General features: G+C 43.8%; 1 protein-coding gene across 11 annotated transcripts in view; it reads right to left on the bottom strand.

Annotated features, from left to right (window-relative positions):
• The window catches only part of KIF16B (kinesin family member 16B), a 321,890-nt gene that overhangs the window by 110,077 nt on the left and 191,008 nt on the right, over positions 1 to 20,805 (bottom strand). For 6 of the 11 annotated variants that reach the window (XM_070052111.1, XM_008256360.4, XM_070052109.1 and 3 more), the window contains exons 18-23: positions 13,498 to 13,530; positions 13,094 to 13,147; positions 9,661 to 11,016; positions 6,055 to 6,207; positions 2,018 to 2,114; positions 1,226 to 1,276 (exon numbers count right to left, since the gene is read on the bottom strand). In XM_070052111.1, the coding sequence (XP_069908212.1) occupies positions 1,226 to 1,276; positions 2,018 to 2,114; positions 6,055 to 6,207; positions 9,661 to 11,016; positions 13,094 to 13,147; positions 13,498 to 13,530 (1,744 nt within the window). The remainder of the gene's footprint in view (positions 1 to 1,225; positions 1,277 to 2,017; positions 2,115 to 6,054; positions 6,208 to 9,660; positions 11,017 to 13,093; positions 13,148 to 13,497; positions 13,531 to 20,805) is intronic. The other 5 variants (XM_008256361.4, XM_008256359.4, XM_070052110.1 and 2 more) reach the window with 3 other exon arrangements.

Raw genomic sequence — 20,805 nt, forward strand, 5'->3', positions numbered from 1 at the left:
ACATATGATTCAAGAGTAGATCTGATTCATATAGAGAATAGTTATTTCCATATTCTATAGCTTATGAATCGTTGGGTATTTTTGATAGCACTGAATAGGATTGATCCACAGTATCCATTTCTTGGCCTAAGATTTCATTTTCTCTAAAATAGATCCTAAGACCTTGGATTTGGTGTGTAAAAGGTCAAATTTAGTTGTGAAAATAATCCATGATGGTACATTAAAAATGCTAAACAAATCAGGGTGTACTTACTAAAAGTTTCAGGGTAATGCCAAAAAAAAAAAAAAAAAAAAAAAGTCCAAACCAGGTCACATTTCACTCTCCTTTTGATTCTTTCTACGGGAATCCTTAATTATGCCCGCAGTGGTTAGATTACCATCACAGTTATACACAAAGCATCACCATGGTAGGCTTACTGCATGCCTGTGATGTGTCAGACACAAAGAAATGCAAAGCAACATCGTGCTTTGCATGTGGTTCCTGCTAAGGATATGGGTGTCCAAAGGAGGAGGGTGTCATTACAAGATCAGTGGCAGGGGGTGGCTGCGGTCAGGTCAGAGTCAGCTGAGCCCACTGTGGAACATCCAGCCTTCTCACTCTCTGTTCAGTAATGTGTGGACAACCGTCCAGAAAATGTCTACCACCTATTAGGTTTTTGTTTGCTTTTAACTTTTCACTTATTTATTTATTAAATTTAGAACAGTATGGGAAAGACTATATGCCCCTCGGTAGAGAAAAATACAAGTAAAACCCTACAAATTGTATGCCCAAATAAACCTTGGTTTGACAATGCACAAGAGAAATAAGCTAATCAATCGCGAGTCTTTTCTTTGTACTACTGCCAACTCACAGTCTATGAAATGACCAGGTTTTTTTTCTTTTAAACATAGAGAAATGCTCAGTTTCATTTCCAAACCCCATATCTGATTCTGATTATATAATTCTGCCTTTTAAATGCAGACCAAGGGAAAGGATACTGTTACGGATGAAAAACTGGGCAAAGCTCCACCACAGCTACATGCCATTCAAATAAAGTCAAAGCAATTTCAACCTGCAGGATTCCGTTTAATTTCAAGTCCATATAATAGCTTGCCTTTCCTATTAGCCATTAATCTCACTGGGACTTCAAAATTCTAATTATGCAACTAAACATTAAGAAAATTTAATCACACAAGCATGCCATAATTTAAGGCGACCCTATCAATCTGAAAAATCATTACCTACCTCATATTTTAGCTTACGTTGAATGGTGCCATTGTGAAGTTTCTCATTATTCTGAAAAGAAAATAAAAAGCGCTCTATATTAAATTATAGCTTGTTCATGGGGAGGGGGAAAGATTGATTTGAAGTATTTATGGGAATAAAATTCTAAAGAAACATACTTGTCATTCAACAATGACAATCCTTCATTAAAACTTATATTCCCAAGGTAAGCCTGGCTCTAGTGACCAATCTGCCTGTTACAGAACTAAGCCGTTTACTCCTAATCTTGGAATTCTAAGAAGGACATTAAATGCAAGGTCTCCTTAGGATATTTCGTAATTTTCGGTTTAGAAATGAACTGTCTTAATTTTGATAACATTCAACTTGTCACAAACATGTATCTTCTCAACAGCAAAATTACATTTCTATGTTGGATAATTTACAAAGTAAATTAAGTGCCAATGGTAACTGACTGTATTTGGGGGAGAAAGAGAAAAATGTAGGATTTTTATAAATCAAACTATGAAAATACAGCATGTTAGGGGACTTTATATCCACTGAAGAGTTTTAAAAAAATTATAAAATCTAATATAAAGTCACTCTTAAATCAATACTATTATTAAACTGTTAAGCTGCAACCAAGCAATATTATACTATCTAGGTAACATTTAATATTTTTCTGGAACAGTCCACACCTGAATTCTCTCACTGAAAAAGTCATAAAGATCCCACCTCTGCCAGCACCATTAATAACTTATCCTCAAGGCTGTTCTGCAAAGGGAATGACTGTATTGCTTGGCTCCTGCAGCTTACCTTCCTCATATCTGCAGAGGCACTGCTGTCATCACCTAGCCCACGGTGCAGATCCTGAAGACGCCTCTGAACTTCTTCTTCAATATAAGCACTGATCCTGAGAACGGTGCAGACAAGGCAAATGTGAACATTTCCAACCACATAGGACATGCATTTTGAGATCCCTTCATGAGCATGCCCCTCATAACTGAGAGTTTTCTCATCCTAAGTGCCAAGCATAACAACAACATGAGACCTTTAATCTTTGTTTTTTGTTTTTAAAGAAATCTAGTGCCACAAGTTCAATATCTGGGTTTTCCACAGATAAGACAGAATTGGGGGAATGAAAGAATATTGGGACTGGAAAGGAGAGTAAGTGATCCCATCCAAACCCTCTAGGAATTCACTTAGTGAAACTCCCACTGCAGGCGAGGGGAAAGCCAGTTTCTGACTTCAGAAGGCTCCGCAGTCTTGGATCTGAACCTGAGCAGAACATTTCCTTCCCTAAGCCTTGGTCTCCTCACACTGATAGAGGTGACAGTTTTTCTTCAACGACAAGGTCATTTATGAGATTACAAAGAAAAGTAGATGCTGGGGCTGGCACTGTGGCGTAGCAGGTAAAGCCGCCATCTGCAGTGCCAGCATCCCATGTGAGCGTTGGTTCAAGTCCCGGATGCTCCACTTCCAATTCTGCTCTCTGCTATGGCCTGGGAAAGCAGTAGAAGATGGCCCAAGTGCTTGGGTCCTTGCACTCACATGGGAGATTGGGAAGAAGCTCCTGGCTCCTGGCTTCAGATAGGCACAGCCCCAGCTGTTGCAGCCAACTGGAGAAACCATTGGATGGAAGACCTCTCTCTCTCTCTCTCTCTCTCTCTCTCTCTCTCTTTCTCTGCCTTTCCTTCTCTATGTAACTCTTTCAAGTAAATAAATCTTTAAACAAAAAAAAAAGAAAAGTAGATGTGTAAGGACACTTCAAAAGATCTGTGGGAGAATGGAATTAAAACATAAGTTTGGGGGCCAGCACTATGGCACAGAGGGTTAAGCTGCGGTCTGTAGTGCCAGCATTCCATATGGGTGCTGGTTTTAGTCCCAGCTGCTCCACTTCCACACACTCCCTAATGTGCCTGGGAAAGCAGCGGAAGACGGCCAAAGTCCCTATACCCTTCACCCATGTGGGAGACCTGGAAGAAGCTCCTTGCTTCGGCCTGGCACAGCCCTGGCCATTGTGGCAATTTGGGGAGTGAACCAGCAGATGGAAGATCTCTCTCTGTCTGTCTCTCCTTTTCTTTCTCTGGAACTCTATCTTTCAAATCAACAAATAAATTTTTTTTTAAAAAAAAGTCAGTTTATTTCGGTGCAAAAATCCTAAAATTCAGGGATATTTTTTTCCATAGTTTTCAACTTCTGAAGACACTTGCATGCATAGATTTAATTATTTTTGTGCCAAAATCAACTTTTGATTATATTTTCTATGAACTTTTAGAAGTTACTCTCTATGAATCTTCATTATGCAGATGAACAATGCCTTTTCTTCTTATATTGTTACTGGACTGTAACTGGGTTATCAGCGCCAATCCAGAGATACTGAGAGATACTGTATCTTAACATCTCCACTTTTCTTTTTTTAAGATATATTTTAGGGACCAGCACTACGGCGCAGTGGGCTAAAGCCCTGGCATCCCATATGGGCGCCGGTTCTGGTCCTGGCTGCTCCACTTCCGATCTAGCTCTCTGCTGTGGCCTGGGAAAGCAGTAGAAGATGGCCCAAGTCCTCGGGCCCCTGCACCCACGTGGGAGACCTGAAAGAAGCTCCTGGCTCCTGGCTTTGAATTGGCACAGCTCTGGCCATTGCAGCCATCTGGGGAGTGAACCATCGGATGGAAGACCTCTCTCTCCCTCTCAGTATTTGTAACTCTACCTCTCAAATAAATAAATAAAATATTTTTTTAAAAAAATATATATTTTAAAGGTAGAGTTAGAGAGAGGAGATACAGAGAAAGAGAGAAAGAGAGAGAGATCTTCCATCTGCTGGTTCACTTTCCAAAGAGAGAGAGAAAGAGAGAGAGAGAGAGAGAGAGAGAGAGAGATCTTCCATCAGCTGGTTTGCTCCCCAAGTGGCTGCAATGGCCAGTGCTGGGCTGGGCCAAAGCCAGGAGCCAGGAGCTTCTTTGAGGTCTCCCACATAGATGCAGAGACCCAAGCTCTTGGGCCACTCTCCGCTGCTTTTCAGGTGCATTAGCAGGGAGCTGTATCAGAAGTGTATATTTCACTTTGTGTTTCTATGGGGGTGCAAACTGTTGAAATCTTTACTTAATGTATACTAAACTGATCTTCTGTAAAAAAAAAAAAAAAAGAAAGAAAGAAATTATCAATTCCCAACTTGACTCTCACTGGGATTAAACATGACAATAGGTCTGATCTGATTTCATCATCATTTAAAAAATCATCTATTATTTTTCACTTTATGTTTCTGTGTGGGAGCAAACTGTTGAAATCTTTACTTAATGTATGCTAAACTGATCTTCTGTATATAAAGAGAATCGAAAATGAATCCTCATGTGAATGGAAGGGGAGAGGGTGTGGGAAAGGGGAGGGTTGCGGGTGGGAGGGACGTTATGGGGGGGGAGCCATTGTAATCCATAAAAATAAAAAAATAAAAACAAAAAACAAACAAACAAAAAAGAAGTGGAGTAGTGAGGTTTCGAACCAGAGCCCATATGGAATGCTGGCATCACAGGTGGCAGCTTTACCCACTACGCCACAGTGCCTGCCCAGGTCTCCACTTTTCAAAACGGCTGGCATAAGGACATGATTGGGCAGAAGTTAGAAGTCATTGATTTGTGAAGCTCTTGTCAATCGAATACTTGGTGCTCCATAGAATGTAGGTACAGTAAATGGAGTAGAAGCATCAGCCTTACTCAGGCCCAATCTCTGGCTGTCTTTAGGTCAATCCACCCAAGCAACCAGAGACTAGAGAATTTAATCTCATCAGAGATTAATTCTATCTCATGAGAGAGAAGAATCTCATGGCTCAGACTGCCAAAAGCAAAGCCTTCCTCACTTCTAGGCTCCCCTCTCTTAATCTGACAGACACTGATTATTTTATATGAGATACCTGTCATGTGTACACCTCAGTGCAGTCAGTCACTCACTCAACCAATGGCTTCATCTTTCTAAGCACATGCAGAATAAATGTGAGAAACATTTTTATACTACTGACTACAGAGAAATAAGGTTCTAATTTTCTAAAATGATAGGTAAAGAGATTACTATTTGAGATATAATAGCCCAAATAAAGTAGAATATTTACTCTTTAGCACTGAAAACAAAATCAAGAGCAACTGATCACGAGCCAAGGCCATCTACAGATGATTTCTCCTGATCTTCACTTGAATCTTAAAGTAGTCCACAGAAGATGTGGACGACCTAGAGTCTGAAAGGACTACAGGCTCAGGCATTCCAATATCCAAATACATTATCCCCAATATCCTGGCTCAGGACCTGCCCAATCTGAAATGTCCTCTGAATATAGATAGAGTGGAGGAAAATAACCTTTAAAAAAAAAAAAAACAGGTAAAGAAAGACTATGTCAACAATGGCACCTTAGTTGACAATCATGTTAATTATGTGACTCTTCTCATAGTCATTCTTAATATACTAGTACAGTGTTGTAATAAACTTCATCTATTTGTAATCTATGACTTACACAACTTAACTGCCAGTGCAAAGCCCTCTTTTTCTTGTTTATGTTCTTTTCAACTTGGCCTCGCATTTCTGGAGGAACGCTCACCCTGTGTCTTTTAATTCCACCTCCTCACAGAAACCATTTGCACCAAGATTCACTGGATTTGGCTGACAAGTCCTCAGCTCCTTGATTTCCTTCCAACGACCCTTTGCTTCACTACTAGCCAAGCATCAGCTGACAAAGACAGCACTTCTCAGGCCCATGTGCCCCCTGCTGCCTTTGACAGATCCCCCATATGCAGGCTAGCCACTACAGGTGCAGTAAGTCATGAAATCACATAAAATGCAAACCCAGTACGTTTAATGTTGAGTACCTGGCATCCATCAGGGGTACCAGGTGTGGTTTCTCAGCACTGGACGGCAAGCTGGCAGAAGCAGCCTTCCCCTCCAGCCTCCCAAGAGGACCTCTTTGAGTACCATCGCCCTCACAGATCTTTTCCTTCAGCGCCTGGATTTCGTGTTCTAACCTACAGAGACAGGAACCACACGGATTCACTCATTAGTAATCTTTCCTGAGCTTTTTCACCGTGTGAGACACTGTTCTAGACAACATGGGGGATCTGGATATGAAAAGGGAAGCAGTGGGTATAAACCTAGGAAAGTAGGCTGAGACCCATGAGAAATTAGAATAAGCCATGAATTGTGGAACCAACAGTTTACCTCCATTGGTAAATGACACATGGACTATGAGGTCAAGTATAAATAAGGACATTCTGCTGCTGGCCCAGGCAATGCTTGAATCTGCAGCCACCAGGCTAAATAAGAACCAAGCTTGCCAGTAAACTTGGCCTCAGGAAACTTAAGACCAAGCTAGAGGCTGCACCCCACTTGCTGCTTGAACTTGGACAGGTGATTTAAATCTGGGTCTCAATGTCTTCATGGATCAAATAGAAGAGGCAACTAGTGTCTTTTTCAATTCTTTTAGCAACAAAAATCAGAGATTCTAGTGTCAAATGGCGACACACCGTGCATGTTGCTGCTAGCCATCTGGTGTCACCAAGAGCAACTCGACTCTACCCTGAGCATGAAAGCCAACTTCTTAATGCTCAGCGATGGGATCGTGGGGTCACAGGGCAGGCACTCAGAAGTTCCACGGGAGGCAGTGCCGGCTAAACTCGGGTCTTCCTCTGCCTGCTGCACTGCCCGAGACTCGACCTGCAGAGAGTGTGGAATTTTCAAGACGCAAATGGGCAGAGAAGAGTGACAGAAGGGGGATGATATTAACAGGGTCTCAGCAATGGTAAGAAATGAGCAGGATGGAAGCAGGTTTCCAGCAGTGTTTATAGTTGAGAAGGTGCCTGCTAGGGTTGTTTACAGTTGATCTTCAGTGCTGGGCAGTGGAGAAGACTCCGTAGAGCAAAGGAGGTTCACGTGGGACTTTGAAGACTGAGATTTCTATGGGTGGCAATGGACAAACACAGCATCCCAAGATTGGCATCCCATATAAACAATGGGCCTTGCTATATGTTGGGATCCCATATAAAGAACTGGCCAGACATGTGGTTAGTAGACAAAAGGAAAGTGTGGCAAACACTTCTGGGGGGGTTAAGTGGACCTAGCCCCAAGTTGTGACTCTGCCACTCTCTGGCTGTTTGACACCAGCCCCCAGTATCTAACCACTGCAGGCTTCAACCTCCCCACCTAAAAACGGGGGATGATGCTACTTTTCTTCAGAAGACAAAGGAAAATGCTCACATGGCTTTTGAAACAGAGTGTGAGTTACACAAATTATTTCCCCATGCTTGGCATCAAGGACTCTGAAAACAAAGGCGTATTAACAGGTTGCTTCTGTTATCCCTGCTGTGGGGACTTGATGCATGTCACTGGGGCAGCGGGAGTGAGTCGGTGGTGAAAAAGAAAACAGAAAAAAAAAATGGATGAAATCTTTCTCATAAACCACTGAGAAGCCAAGGGGCAAAGCCAAGTTCAGTGTACTGCTGTTCAATCTGGCCCTGTAAGAATTTAGTATTTCACATCTGTGGAGTTTCAGAAGGGCCCTAGTCGGGCTGCCTGGTAGGTCCTGGCATAGCCATGAGGCTAGGAGAGACAACAAAGCACAAGAGAAACACACGGAAAGAGGCAGGGGCATCACAGAGACATCAGAGAGCCTAGAATTAACTGGTCCGAAGTAGGGCTCAGCAAAGCTATTTCATCAGAGCAGCCCCCTGTGCGAGGTTTCTGCAGGAATGCTGACACCGGGAGATCACTCCCCTGGAAATCACAGTCCTGCGTGGGCTCTATTAAAGAGTGGTAATACTAAATGGCTGCCTGACAAAAGTCAGGGACATCAAGCTAAAAGCTCACGCTGCATTCTTACTGCACGCTGCAGGACACAAATTGAGAGCGTGGCCTCCACTACTTTAAATTTCCTGGGGCTGGGGCATTGTCCAGCAATTTCATTTACTTAACATACCTGCAATCATTTTCTTAAACCTCCAACCTATTTCTCTGAAACAGTGGCATGATGGCTTTGCATTGTTATTCTGCTGCTGTTTTGCCTGAGGAATTACCAGAGGGCAATGGTAACTATAAGCCACAGTAGAAGGAGATCATTTGAAAGGAGGCTATCCTGACCTTTTCAGGCAAGATGAGTGAAGGCTATGGTTAACACTTCTGAGCAGGTCTTGCCTCCTTCTCAGCAACTGCCCAGTGCCATGCTGGGGTCTTACAGGCAGGCACTCTGGACCCCACTGAAGCCCCTCAGGAGCTTGTGGGAGGGGTAGGTTCCAAGGCCTTCAACCTAGACCTCAGTTGGGGTCTCAAGTGACCAAAAGCGAAAAGAAAATGCAGATCCCTGATCTCATCCATGCCCTTACACAAGAGGAGATACTGAGGCCCAAGAAAGAGAGATCCTGCCCAAGGACACACAGTAGGATGAGGCCGCCCTGGAGTACAAATCTCCTTTGCACACCAGGTGCTGCCAGCCTTTCTGAGGGCGCTGGCATCCAGTCCACAGGGCTCCTGGAAAAGCTGTTCTCAAGCTGACACCATTTTTCATTGTGAGAACCTACTATCTGGTGAGCACGGGGATAGGGACTAAATGGACACAGATAAATATGTTTTGCTTACTATGAAAAGAGTGCAAGATCCCCACTTTATACCAAAAGAATATCAATCACCATCACCAAACATGCTCATTATCCCGCTGTGATCAGAATCTTGTGGAAAGTTTAGCTAGTTGGCCGGCTGCCTTGTAAATACAGTCCTGAGGTCTCCTGTCAGATACTGTGAATCAATGGGGGTGCAAGTATTGATTCTGGCTCCCATCAGGCTGTGGGAATCGGTGCACCAGGTACAATCCATGAATTCTGGGGACAGAATTGTGGCTTTACCGGAACAAGCACTGGAAGGTATGAGGCCGCTGGGGCAGAAGAGCAGGGAAAAGGAGAGAGGAGAGAGAAAGGACAAGGAAGAGGCAAAAAAGGAAAGAGCCAGGGAACACAGAGAGAGGGGTAAGAAAGAGAGAGGGCAAAGGAAGGGACAGGGAAGGCGGAAGAGAGGGAGAGGGGAGGGAGGGGCAGAGGGGAAGGAGAAGGAGCAGAGGGAGGGGAGAGAAGAAGGGAAGAATCTAGGCTGTCCTAGAAGATTTCTCAGCCTTTTCCATTTTCAGAAGGAAATATTAAAACACACCCATTCCACAGGTAGTAGGGTGATGGACAATGGTTTCTTTTTCATTTATGTTTTCTCCAACTCTAAGCCAGTGATTCCAAAACAAGGATCTAAAGGAGAAGTAAAAGAACATTTAAAGATACTTTTCTTGGGTTTGGTTAAAAAAAATCATTTGCCTATGTATTAGAAACTATAAAATCTAAAAGAATCACTTAAAAAGACAAAGGCAGAGCGAAACAAAACCAGGAGGTAGGAGGTTGAGTGATGCTTTGCACCTACTGTGTGCCACGCTTTCCGCAGCCCCTTCTCACCTCTCCCGGTCCTTCTCCAGGGCCTCGTGCTCGGCCTGCAGGCTGCTATGGAGCCCTGACTGCTCAGTGCTGCCGTGCAGAGCGGCCAGTTTCTGCCTCTGCTCTTGGATGTCCACGCCCAGCGTGGAGCGCCTCTGCAGGGCTGAGTGCCTCCTCTCTAGCTGGGCCACGGCCTGCTCCAGCGCCTCTCTCTGCTGCTTCTCCCGGGACTCAAGAATCTCCTTCTCCTTTCTCCTCACTTTCTCCTCCTGACGTGCAACATTGGCCGTGAACTCAAAGGTGGCTTGCAGCCTCTGCAGCTGGCTTGCGCTAGCTTGGTACTGAGCGAGCTGCTCTTCTTTTTCTTCCATCTCTTTTTCGACTTGATAAAGAGTGTTGTCCAGGCCGAGCGCGCCTCTGTCGAGGATCTCGAACACTCTCTGCTTTTCATCCAGCAGCGTTGGCAGGTGATTTTGCAGGAGGTACTGGAGCTGGCGTTCTTTATATTGCAGATTGCTCTCCACTGGCTTCATTTTCTCTGCATCTTGGGTCGCATGGGCGACATTGGAGACACTCTCGTCGCTTTTAGCCAACAACCTGGCTTCTTCATCGTTTTCACGTCTGAAATGCCCCAGGGTTTCCTGTTCCTGTTCAACTTCTTTTTCCAGGAGGTCTTTCTGCTGAACCAGGTCTTTCTCCAAGTTCGCCAGCCTGACGAGCTGCCTTCGCTTGAAGTCTAAGAACTGCAGCTGGGCCCTCTCCAACTCCTCGCTGTCGACCTCCCCTCCGGCCCGGGCCTCCCTCACGCGCAGCAGGGCCTCCCGGATGCCTTCCAGGTCTCTCCTCTCCTCCTCCACCCGCTGCACCTCCCCCCACCGCAGCAGCTGGGTCATCTCCTGCTTCTCTCGCAGCTGCTCTTCGAGGTGGGCCACGAGCAAGGTCTGCTCCCTTTCCTGCTCCTCCAGCCTCCTCTTTTCCAGTGCCAGCTTGGCACACTGCTCATCTTTGGCCCTCTGCAGCTGGTCCAGCTCTTGAAATATCTGAAGCTTCTCAGCCTTGTCGCTGTTGTTGAGCGCGCGGAGCCGCTGCAGCTCCTCCCTGACGCGAAGAAAGCTCTCTTCCTCCTGCTTCTTCTTCTGCAGCTCGATCTCCTGCTGCTCCCTGAGCCTCTCCTCCTCAAACTTTTCCTTCTCGGCAAGCAAGTCCTTCAGCTTGTTCTCGATGTGGAAGCTGCGGCGCTTGAGGCTCTCCTCCTGCTTGCGAATCTGACGCTGCACGATTTCTGTCTCCTTGCGCTGGGTCTCCACCTCCTGCTGCATCCGCTCCAGCTCGGCCTTGTCCGATTTCTGCTTCTCTTCCATTTCTTGTATGAGTTTCCTGTGAGGCAAAGATGGGCCAACCGTTATCTTACCACTATGTTCAGATGTCGCGCTCACATTTCCCTAACTGAAACATTCCGCAAATGCGTAGGCAATGTGGAGCCAAAACCCATCCCTCAGATAAAAGAGGAGGAACTGCTGTCCTTTGATGTTTTTGGCAGCATGCTGGTTAACATTTTTAATTCTCTCCTGTCCAACACATCATCAGCCTGGTCTTCTGAGCCAGCCTGATATCATCTCTGTGTGGCGTCTATAATCATGTGTTATGCATGATATAATTAAAAAAGGCCCCTGAGCTCAAAGAGAGAGAACCATGGCCAATTTAAATTTCAGTGTGAATAATTTTATTCAGCCCGATGACTAAAACTCAACAGAAGTTCAGTTACATGATGACATTAAAGGAAAATGCTTCTGCTGTCTTCAACTCACTGGGGTCGAATATCAAAGTCAAGATAATTGACAATTCATTGTTCCGGCTCAAATAACTACATGCTATTTAGCATTTAATCACTAGTTTAGGTCAAACGGTGATCACCAGATGGTCCAAAATATTAGTTTATTAATGGATCACACCGATAACTAGGCTCTCCACTTGAGGATACTTCCTCAAAGGCACGAATCTAGAGGTTCCAGGTTATGTTTTCTCTTAGAGAACAAATGATTCTCATCAGGTCCTCAATCAAAGTGCTGCGGTAGAGATGGCCTTGGAAAGCAGAGCCGCGTAAGAATATGGACACATGTCCTCCACTTCCTGACCTACCAAACATCCATCTTGTATGACACTGAAAACTAAACTAATTCATTCGAGACAATGACTGGAATCTTGTCTGCAGATTTTCTATGTCCTTACTCCAATGCCTATCCTTGCTCCATTTCTTTGGTTGTTTTAAACAGGACAGGAAAGATGGAGAAGAAGAAAACACAATTTAATCAAATAATTATTTTGGATAACATAAATAACTATTCAAAAAATCAGTGAAACAGCTGAAATACCAACAGTCAAACAACATAAAAATGGTGTGACAAAAGGAGGGAGGTATAAGGAAGGGAGAAGTCTATATATTTGAGAGGCACAAAGTGGTGGAGAGCAGAGGGAGAAAGCATATTCCTACCCACTGGGTCATTGCTCAAATGCTCACATGGCCCCAACCTAAGGGCTGAAACACTTGGATGAGCCAGGAACTCATCCAAGGCTCCCACATTAGTGGCAGGAACCGACTCACCTGAGCCACCATTGCAGGTGCTCAGGGTCTGCATCAGCAGGGAGGTGGGGTCAGAAGTAGAACCAGTACTCAAACCCAGACACTTCACTGTGGGATGTGGGTGCCTTAACTGCTGGGCTAAATACCTGCCTTTCTCTTAGCTCTTTATCCTTCCCTTCTTTCACTTACCCTTTTGGTTTTTTAAAACTAAAGGGATATTGGGGCTGGTGTTGTGGTGCAGCGGGTTTAAGCCCTGGCCTGAAGCACCAGCATCCCATATGGGCACCGGTTCTAGTCCCAGCTACTCTTCTTCCGATCCAGCTCTCTGCTATGGCCTGGGAAAGCAGTAAAAAATGGCCCAAGTCCTTGGGCCCCTGCACCCGTGTGGGAGACCCGGAAGAAGCTCCTGGCTCCGGATCAGCACAGTTCCAGCCGTTGCGGCCATCTGGGGAGTGAACCAGCAGATGGAAGCCCTCTCTCTCTGTCTCTACATCTCTCTCTCACTCTTTCAAATAAATAAAATAAATATTTTTAAGAAAACTAAAGGGATATTGTAAAGAGATGATATTAACTTCTGAGTTACATTTAAATGAATAAATATCTGATACATTGATTTTAATCAATGCAGTAATTTTCCCATTGATTCTTTCCTTTTTCTCACAAATATTTTTAGATGAACCTTAAAAAAAACTGTAAACATGAAGCAAAACTAGCCAGATTTAAAAAACAAAAACATAACACACAGTCATTAGAGATGTAAATTGAAGACCCTGAGCAAGATGTAGGTATTAAACCAGAGACAGGTGAAAGGGTCCAACACAGACACAGAAATCCACAGACAGGAACGCTGAAACTCAAGCCCAAGTGCCTTACCTTTTACTTTCCAATTTCTCAAGCTCCTCACGTTGTTGCCTCTCAAATTCAAGTCTAATAAAATCAGATGAAAATGGGTCATTTTTTGGAAACAGATTTTTTCTCTCATTCTCTGTATATAGACAGTCACACATTACAAAGAGCCCCAGTTCTTCATGCATTGCTGTTAATACCATGGATTAGCAGGTTCAAAGTATATTTTTTGCTCTATGACTATGATTAGAAATTAAATATAAATTTGGGTACTTGAACTCACATTGAAAAAAACAAAGTTTACTTGAAGAAAAAAAAACAAAACTTCAGTGTATTGATAAAGCAGAATTAAATGAGAATTCTAAATGATAAACATGTCTACTTCATGTAGCTTAGTCACTGATGAGTATATAAAAATGGAGGATCTCTACCTTAGACAGATGGGTCCTTTTATAGGGAAAAGACTGCAGGCAGGGAGGGAGGGAGGGAGAGAGAGAAAGAGAGAGACAAAGCACAGACAACAATTAAGAAAAGCATTTAACAGGGGGAAACATCAAGAGAAAACCAACAAGTTATTTAAAAGCTAATAGCCATGCCCAAATTGAAATACCTGTTTATGAATAATAATTTATAGTAATTTTTTCATAAAGCCAATAATCCAAAAAGTTAGCTCAACTGTGTTTTGCACTTCTCATGACAATCACAGTAATGAAGACAACTGAGCGCCAACCGTGATTGTGAAGAGAAAGTCAGATTTTTACAACCATAGCCATGCACTGCGTGTTTCATTGAGCTCTTCCCTATAATTAGTAGGCATGAGTTATAGGAGCTACTGGGGTTATGAGATCATGAACAGATTCACCACAGTGGTAGCAAAATAGAGGGAAATTCTAAAAACAATTCACTAAAACATTGGTGATGCAAGTTGACTTTTTTCTCAAACATTAATTATTGCAAAGCTTCTCTATCCCTATTAAAGAAAATCCACTTAACCCAATACATTTTCCTGTTGTGGAAGATGGAAGATACAGCTTAAAAGCTGAATTATATGGGAAAAAAAGCCATAAGTGGTTTTCCTTGGATAAAGTGCAGACGCAGATCTAATATCTCAAGCAGATCACTCTGCCATGTAAGTTGGACTACTGTTGAGAATATGATGTCTGAGGACTTAGCAAGGAAACAGAAGATCGACTACCTGACAGGTGCTGTGCTGAGTTACATATGCTACCGCCCTGTGTTCTCCCAGCAAACTCTGATTGTAGCAAATTGTGCAGCAAATCTATTTTACAGATGAAGGAGTCAGAGCCAGGGTATGTTAAACAACCTATCTAAAGTCATAGCAGTAATATGTGTGTAGAACCAGGATTTGAACCCACAACAGCCTGCTTCCAAAACACCCTCTATTAACTCATTTTCTGAGTAATACTCAGATGTGGGACATCTAAAAGAGTATTAAATGTTTCTTTGAAACTTGTTATATAGGGCTATATTTATCCTACTTTCAAATGAAAATAATATCCAGCTTATTTAAAGCATTGCCATCCATGAGAAATCAGTCACACACTTCTGAGAGATCTTCAAAAAAGTTAGGAGAAATGTGTATTATGAAAAAAGGTGTATGCATAGGCTTCAAAGTTGATTTACATCAAAATAAACTTATCTTTTAATTCTGTTTGTCCATGAGCCTTTTGAACCACCTCCATACATATGAGAAGCTTTTGCCAGTCACTGAGCCAAACCCATATGTCATTAAGTAGAAACAGGGCTTCATTAAAATTGATATATAATTATTCTCTTTTTAAAAAAATTTTAAAAGATTTATTTATTTATTTGAAAGGCAGAGTTAGAGAGAGGGAGGGGATCTTCATCCACTAGCTCACTACCCAAATGGCCCCAACGACTGGAGCCAATCCAAAGCCAGGAGCCAGGAGCTTCTTCCAGGTCTCACATGTGAGTGCAGGGGCCCATGCACTTGGGTCACCTTCCACTGCTTTCCCAGACACATTTGCAGGGAGCTAGATTAGAAGTGGAGCAGCCGAGGGTCAAAGCAGCACCCATATGGGATGTTGGTGCTGCAGGTGGTGGCTTTGCCTGCTATGCCACAGCGCTGGCCCCCAGTCATGCTCTTTTATGTAACAATAAAGAGAACTTTGGGAAGACTTCCTAGTCATTACAGTCACATTTCAGTATAGGTTAGTCTTCCCAGAGATATTTACAATCAAAAGAATGATTACTTCTAAAGCCAGATGATTTCCCTAATGGGATTATCTTTCTTCTCAATTTTTATTTCCTTGGGAATAGCAGCTCCACAAGTGCATCAGTAGGCACTGCTCTGCCAAGGTCACACATCTGAAGCCGAAAGCCACAAGGAGAGTTGAGTGCTTGGATTAAAACCTATCATCTGAGGAATGTTTACAGTGCACAGGTTCTCTGCTTGACCTTCAGCAGACACTACTCTCACTCTGTCCTACAAACTTCAGGAGGTGGGCAATTATCATCTGCTTTACCAAGCAGAAAACCAAACCTCAGAGTACGTCAGTTGCAGACGGCAGGCTGGAATCCAAATTTAAAGCCTGTGCTATCAACCAACGCAGTTGTTAACAAGCTGCATGATCTCAAGGTTATAAAAGCTGAATGTTAATATATAAAATACGTAGTACGATATTTTAACTGAGCACCCGCTTTTCTGTTGTTGTTAGTACAGAGTGACTTCTGCCCCACAGGGTTTCTGATCTGGAAGAGATCTGGAAGACACTGTCAGAAGTGGCTACTGCTCCCAGAGTTTGGTAGAACATAGGACGATCAAGGAAAGCTACCTAGGCCATTCTTTCCAAGCACTGCCTGGGCCATTCTTTCTCCCACATGATACAGAAACTCAAGGAAAGTTCAATCAAGTCAGATCTTGGCTTGCTGTGGGGGAAGCTGCGAGAACTGAGGCACAAGAGGACCACAGATGTCAGATGATGCAGGGCTTTGGATGTTATCTAAGATTGTAATGACAGAGTCAGAAGTACGTGTTGGAACTGAGTTGCCTGAGAGCATAGACACCTCGTGCTGTGTCAAGGCTGCATGGACGAGGAGCACTGCTGGTGTTGGGAAGCCAGGAGACAAACAAGGAAGCTGTCTCAGTGACTTAAGTAAGAGATGATGGACATAGGCCCTAAGACAGCAAGGATGGAGAAATGAAGATCTCCCCCTGACATTCGGGAGCTGACATAATTTGTCACCCGGATGAACTCTGGTAGGGGTTGTGACAAGGAAGGAAGAGTCAAAGCGGAGCCTCAGGTTTCTGACCAGGAAGACTCAATGTAACTGCCAAGAAGTTCAGCTTCAAGGTCAGCAGGTCAGAATACAAATTCTAGTGGCTGTCAGGCCCTGGACCAGTTATTTAAACCTGGATGCCCCATTTTCTTAGATGCTGAAGGGAAAAATGGACCCAATATCAAAGGTTGATAATGCATGCAAGACAGCTGCTATGGCACACATCGGCGCACATTGGCACATCCACCGAGGTAAGGAGGAAGCAGTGCTGGTGGACAAGGTGCTAAAGGCCAGGGTAGTGGTTGATAACCACAAAAGATTCATCCCACACCCAGCAGTACTCCGAGTACCTTGCATTTCATGAATTCCCAAGATGACCCTGAGGTAGGTGTCCTCAGTCTCCCCCTTTTCACACAAGAGAAATGCCCACCTCACTAAGCAAATGGCAGAACTGGGCTTGACTCAGGGGCACAATTCGAGTGTCTTCCATTGCTAGCTTGCAAGAAAGTGAGCTCATTCTTACACATGGAAAGCCAGAGTTTCCAGATGGCCATCCAAACTGAGACGCTCGGCACCCAGGGGGACACACACAGTATTTGGTTCTCAAATGCTTACGAAGGACCAGGAGAGAAGACTTGGGATTCACGAGCATTTAGGTAGACACTGAAGCTACAAGAATGGGTAGGGATATTCAGGACATATGCAGAAGAAGAATAAAGGAGATTAGGGCAAAGTCTGAACACCACACACATTGCAATGACTGACAGAGGAGGATGGGCCCTTAAGTGAGCCTAGGGTAGGCAGTTCTAGAAATCAGGAAAGGGTAAACAGAAGGTAGCAGAGGGAAGAGTGTTTTGAGAAAGAGGATGGGATTAGTTGTATGAAATGACTCAGGACCATCAAATAAAATAGGGCCCAAAGGGCACCTACTGACCTTGAGATGTCCTTTACTGGCTTGGGGTCAATTGCAGTAGGTTGAGGAGTAAGGTGGGGGATGCGTATGTGAAGACTGAGAATAAATTGGAGGAAAGCATTCTTGGCAATTTTAGTTGCGAAGAGGAAGTGGTAGTTTTAGCTTCATTTTAACAGATCAAAGAGACTTCTGCGTTTTTAATCCTGCTATAAACAAAGCAGAAAAGAGAGAGATGAAATGAGGTAGAAAAACCTGGAGATATGCAAGGAATAGCAGATGGACAGAGGTCCCCAAGCATGCAGGAGAAAAAGGACAGAACTAAGGCTAAGAGCATAGCACTGGAATGAGTAAAAAAATCCTGGCTGCTATGGGACCAGGAGAGAATCTCTTCCTAAGCTTCAGTTTCCTCATCTACAAACAGACTTGAAAAGAATCCTGGTCCTCACTAGGGAAGGGGATCCAAGAGAGCACACAGGCAGAACTTAGCAGTTGATGGATATTACCTATATTTTCATAGTTTTTTTTTAAAGATTTATTTATTAATTTGAAAGTCAGAGTTACAGAGAGAGAGGGAGCGGGGGGGGGGGGAGGAAAAGAGAGGGAGAGGTAGAGGGAGAGGGAGAGGGAGAGGGAGAGAGAGAGAGAGAGAGAATCTTCCATCTGCTGGTTTAATTCCCAGATGGCTGCAGGAGCTGGAGCTGGGCCGATCAAAAGCCAGGAGTTAGGAGTTTCTTCCGGGTCTCCCTATGGGTGGCAGGGACCCAAGCACTTGGGCCATCTTCTGCTGTTTTCCCAGGTGCATTAGCAGGGAGCTGGATTGGAAGTGGAGCAGTCAGGACTCGAAGTGGTGCTGATATGGGATGCGGCATCCCAGGCAGTGGCTTTACCCACTGCACCACAGTGCTAGCCTGTAGATATTACCTATTAACTCTGTAGGATCCACAGCACAAGCAGGGCAAGCTACTCTGAGAAAAGGGAGCCCTGCCGCTGGGATAGGAAGCAAGGAGAAAAGTATGGATGGAGGCAGATGTGGGATTTGAGGCTGCTGTTCCCTTAGGATTTGTGTATTCTCTGTGAGATCAGAAACAACAGCCCTGCTAAGAGTAGGGAGAAATACTGACGTGCTCAGTGGTGTAAGGGGCAGGTATGGTATTTGTAATAATGTAGAATGGCCAATAGGCAGAAAAACTGACCAAGAAAATGAGCAGAAAGGGCTGGCAGGCCATCACTGAAGCTGCAGGAGGCACTGATCTCTGTCGATGTGGTTTGCTCACAGAGCACTGAGCTCAGATGCATGGCCAGAGCTCGAGGCAGGAAGAGAGTTCAAAGGTTAGGGAGTTGGGACTCTGGCACGTGGAAGAACAAAAAGGCCATCTAAGGATTTAGGAAAGGGAAGCCTCAAGGATTGGGATGAGGGCTTGACTGGACAGGGAAGTCTCTGAGGACAAGACAGGGTTACAGGAGAAAGTAAGAGGTCAAAGACATATCTAGGCTGAAGAAGTGAGTACTGCTTAAATAACTGGATCGCAGGATGAATTATCCACACAGACTCACCCAAGATGACAGCTGGTCTTAGAAAGACGGAGAAAGACTCAGGAGGAAACATCTGGAAGGGGAGGAGATGACAACAGAAAGAGGCAGAGTAGGAAAGGCAGATGCTACAAGTGAGCAGATGACAGCGTGTCCCACTGGTACATAGTGGTCTGGGAGCAGCCTCGGGGAGGGACTAAGAGCGTCTGGGTGAGGAAATCATGGGCTTCTCCTCAGGAGTTTTTATTTTAGGATGCTTGATCAAGCTGGAATAAGAGAGAGAATCTGAACCCAGATGGATCGCAGCTGCCAACCCCAGACACTTGTGGTCGCAGCTCTGGCCTCTCCGTGGAAAAAGCATCAATCGATACAAGAGAAGCAAGAAAACAGAGAGGTCCTCATTTTAACTCTTAATGGGGAGGTGTCACTGTTTCTGTGATCTGTTTCTTCTTCTTAAGATTTAGTTATTTATTTGAAATTCAAGTTACAGAGAGAGAGAGGGAGGGATACACACACACACACACACACACACAGAAAGAGAGAGAGAGAGAGATCTCTTCCATCTGCTGATTCACTCCCCAGATGGCTGCACAATGGCCAGGGTTGAGCCAGGCTGAAGCCAGGAGCCAGAAGCTTCATCCAGGTCTCCCACATGGGTACCAGGGGTCAAAGCACTTGGGCCATCCTCTGCTGCTTTTCCCAGGTCATTAGCAGGGAGCTGGATTGGAAGTGGAGCAGCCAGGACTTGAACCGGTACCCATAAGGGATTCTGGTGTCACAGGTAGTGGCTTTACCTGGTACACCACAACACCAGTCCCTGTGCCCTGTTTCTAAATAGGAAGAAAGTTTGGTTGCTACCAAAAGCAGTGAGTCTTTGGTAAATAATTATTCCCATTTCCTCAAATATAATATAGGCAATTTAAAAACAAGCCAACCATAAAGATGCTCAGTCTTAAGACAAAGTCACAAGCAGTATGAGAAGGAGTCATAATTCCAAAGTTAGGGACTATATTTTAAATATGTGGTGAAATGAGCTATTGCTGATACTGTATAATGACTGTTAATTATTATATATCTACTAATTATACTTTAAAATGTACCTCTTCTCATAATCAATGATAATTATGTCAGATGGCAAGCCTCAATAGATTATAAAATATAAATGTGAATATAGCAGTATCAAGAAAAGAATATTAGCTATAATTATATTTGAATGTAGTTTCACTAAAATAAGTGTAATTTACCATCTTACTTTACTGGAATTATTGTGGTCTACAAATGCTAATTTTCTAAGTGTTATAATTATGAGGAAAACAACAAAAAGATGTACTTTTTGCAGCTGTTTTTAGCATTTTAACATGACATTTGGAAGTATACACACTGTGTTAGGTCCAACAAAGAAGTACAGCATATAATCTATTTTTATCAGAAATCATCTTTTCTTTTGCATTAATAGACTCTGCCATTTTTAAAAAATTAATAGGCTTCTATATTTTTTAAAGACTTACTTACTTATTTGAGAAGCAGAGTGACAGAGAGGGACAGGGACAGAGAGACACAACTGGTTTACTCCCTAAATGTCCCCTACAGCCAGGTCTGGGCCAGGCTGAAATCAGGAGCCTGCAGCTCCATCTGGGCGTCCCACAGGTATGCAGAGACCCAGGAACTTGGGACATCATTCCTGGTTTTCCCAGGTGTGCTAGCAGGGAGCTGTATAAAAAGTGCAGCAGAGGGACTTGAACTGGCACTCTGACACAGGATGCTGGACTTGCAAGCAAAGGCTTAACCCACTGAGCCATAATACCAGTCCATAGACTTCCGTAATTTTTATATTTCTTTCGTCACTGTCAATGAAAAAGTGAGGGAACAAAAATATCTCAGTTTGTATAATTAAATGAAAATAAGACTAATAGGAGGAAAGGCAGGAAGGAAGGCGAAATGAAAGCTGGAATGAACTGGAAGAATAAATATTTGCATCCTATGTAGTGTTAATGGTGATTAGTTTTGTACTTCTAATGTCATTTCCCTTTTAAAA

Source organism: Oryctolagus cuniculus, chromosome 11, assembly GCF_964237555.1.
Source record: "Oryctolagus cuniculus chromosome 11, mOryCun1.1, whole genome shotgun sequence".
Lineage (NCBI taxonomy): Eukaryota > Metazoa > Chordata > Mammalia > Lagomorpha > Leporidae > Oryctolagus > Oryctolagus cuniculus.